This window comes from Octopus bimaculoides, chromosome 9 (genome assembly GCF_001194135.2).
Source record: "Octopus bimaculoides isolate UCB-OBI-ISO-001 chromosome 9, ASM119413v2, whole genome shotgun sequence".
NCBI lineage: Eukaryota > Metazoa > Mollusca > Cephalopoda > Octopoda > Octopodidae > Octopus > Octopus bimaculoides.
This window is the reverse complement of record NC_068989.1, coordinates 16,483,111-16,485,664: the sequence shown is the minus strand read 5'-3', so window position 1 is coordinate 16,485,664 and position 2,554 is coordinate 16,483,111. Positions and strand designations below refer to the sequence as shown.

General features: G+C 42.2%; 1 protein-coding gene across 1 annotated transcript in view; it reads left to right on the top strand.

Moving 5' to 3' along the window:
- Positions 1–2,271: 2,271 nt before the first annotated feature.
- LOC106869650 (SAP domain-containing ribonucleoprotein) overlaps positions 2,272–2,554 on the top strand; it is a 15,594-nt gene continuing 15,311 nt past the window's right edge. Inside the window, exon 1 of the mRNA XM_014915470.2 lies at positions 2,272–2,379. Within this exon, the coding sequence (XP_014770956.1) occupies positions 2,320–2,379 (60 nt within the window). The 5' untranslated portion in view covers positions 2,272–2,319. The remainder of the gene's footprint in view (positions 2,380–2,554) is intronic.

Below are 2,554 nucleotides of genomic sequence, written 5' to 3'. Positions count from 1 at the left end.
AAAAAAAAAAAAAAAAAAAAAAAAAAAAGGAAACAAGGGAAGAGCCACATCTGACATGAGCGCTGAACAACGGAACAATAACAAGAATCAGTATTCTGCCCTTCAGCGATCAGCCTATAGTCTAGCATTCTATACAGCATAAAAATCTATTTCACTTTAGAGGCGCTTTAGCTGACACTAAACACTAATTATTTCCGAACCATAATTACTCATAGTGATGGGTGCTTATCAACGGTTTTCTCGTATTGTGAAGTAAAAAGGAAATAAATCTCTTCCTCTATACAACACTGATTTATCGTAAAGAGAAGAGGCCAATTCATAATTCTTCCTCTGCTGGGAGAATTGTACGCAGTACTGTAAGCCAATGAAGTAATCATCAAGCAGCAAACAGTACAGTCCTACCTTTCTTTACAGTGGTGAATAATACTACCAGCCATACCTACTCAGAGCCTAGAAAAGGTACTACACTTTGATCTTAGCCAAGGTATCAAGAAGCAGTCAACTCTGAACGAGCAAGCCTACGAGCAACTATGTACCACACTTGTTCGATACTTTTAAGTCTTAGGCTCAATTCAGACGGCTATATGAAGCTACTGGAGAATGTATTCAATGACTCGCTGCAGAAGGTTGCTGATGGAAGGTCATATGTGTGGTAGCAGGGTTCGGTTCCTTGCCATAGCTCCAGAAAGAGTCAGAAGTGGTCGTCGGAAAACTTCTACAACTTCATCAGCCCCAATTTCTGGCTTCCTAATTATCCCAGTTGTAATCCCATGGATTACTATGTGTGGTGTGCAGTTGAGAAAGACAACAGCCACTTTGCTTGCAACACTAAGGTCGAAGTGGGGGGGGGGGCAAGATCAAGGAAATGTTCAAAGATCTTCTCAGGAGCACAGAGAGGAGCCATCTTGCGGCCGTGGTGGAAACTGAGGACAGATACTTTGAGTAAACATTTATGTCCCAAGTGGAACCCGGAAAAAGTCGATGAAGTTTTGACCGAAAATGTCTGTCTTCAGTTCCTTCAGTTTTGTCTGACACACTAACTCTTTCGCCACAGCAATCAGAGAAGAAAACTGCCTGCCCTTCCCGGTCAAAGAATTGCGGTGGTGCGATCTTGACAGCCAGATCTGTCCTACACATAATAGCAGTTGCTCGACATAATTCTCCACATCTCATCAATGTTTGAATACTGTATGAGTGCATGAAGGATGGTTTCGTCACTGTGCACATATCTCGAGTAAGCACAACTATCATGCTTGTAAAGTTTATCCCGAACCGGCAATGTCCCTTCACTCCTGAGAGCTCTGTTAGGGATTTCTGGAAGTTATCTATGGGCCTCGAAAGTCTTTCGGAACAGACCAATCAATTGATTTTCATCGACATCTAGAGTTTCCTCGCGGACGTTGTTGCTCTTTCCCCTCACTAATCCTTTGTGGAACGGCGAAGTAGAACATTCACCGATTGCACTACCCGACTGGTAGAAGGCGAGGAGCATCTGACGACATTCAAAGTGCCAGACACCTCAGCCTACGCTTGAGTCAGGACTGCTGCTCCATTAAAGAGACGAGTTGTGGAAAACCGTGTCTAGCAAACGGTGACCACACTTGTTCACCGTCAAGGAAATGCTTGAGTTGTCACAATCGGGACATCATTAACCACAGCATGCCCAGTCTTCCATTAAATAAAAATTAACAGTAAATAGACCGTCTGACCAGAGGAACACATCCCCTCCACAGAAAGCGAAAGATCAGTTCCATTTTGCTTAGCTATGAAACAAGGCAAGGTACGACGGCCAGTCAGCATTAGATAATGAATGAGATGTAAGCATTTGCCACCTCCGCCCGGCTCTTCAGAGATAGTTTCCTCTTCGTTCATTTCCAGGTAAAACTAGCTACCCTGGCATAAGAAAAAAGAACATTAAGCATTTTGTCTGGCCCTCTAACAATCCTACCAAAATCACCGCAAGGGCGATTTGGCAGGTATTTATTAGCACGTCGGTGTCCCGACATATGACTGAAGGTTTACCAGTCATGATCATCACGTCTTTTTGCATACTGGGTACTAGCTATTGTCCACCGTATCTTTCTTTAAGACAAAGGTGCAATTTAAGAGAGAGAAATTTGGTTATTTCTCACAGTCAAATGACCGTCTGAAACAGAACAGAATAACAAACGTCCGTAATAAAATAACTTTGCAAGGGAGGTGACTCTGACATATTCTAATTAAATTTTTGTTTTCCTTGGCTTTAGTTAGCTCTTTAATGTTAGAAAACAGATCTGGTATTCCAATTTCAGATTCAATAAAAAAGTATATAAAAAAGAAATGGCTGACCTCGAAGTAAATGTGGAAGACATTCCCAGTACTCAGCATGGTAAAATGAAGGTACGTTACACGGTTAGCATGACGCTGATGATGCCGGTCTGGTGTGTCATTGTCTTTTAGTTCAATTGTTGCATTTGCATTTAGCTTTTGATGTTGTTTTGCCATTGGTTTGTGTTGTCGGCAGTGTGTACTGTGTGTACTTTTAGTAATGTGGTAGAAGGGGGAAGAATTACAA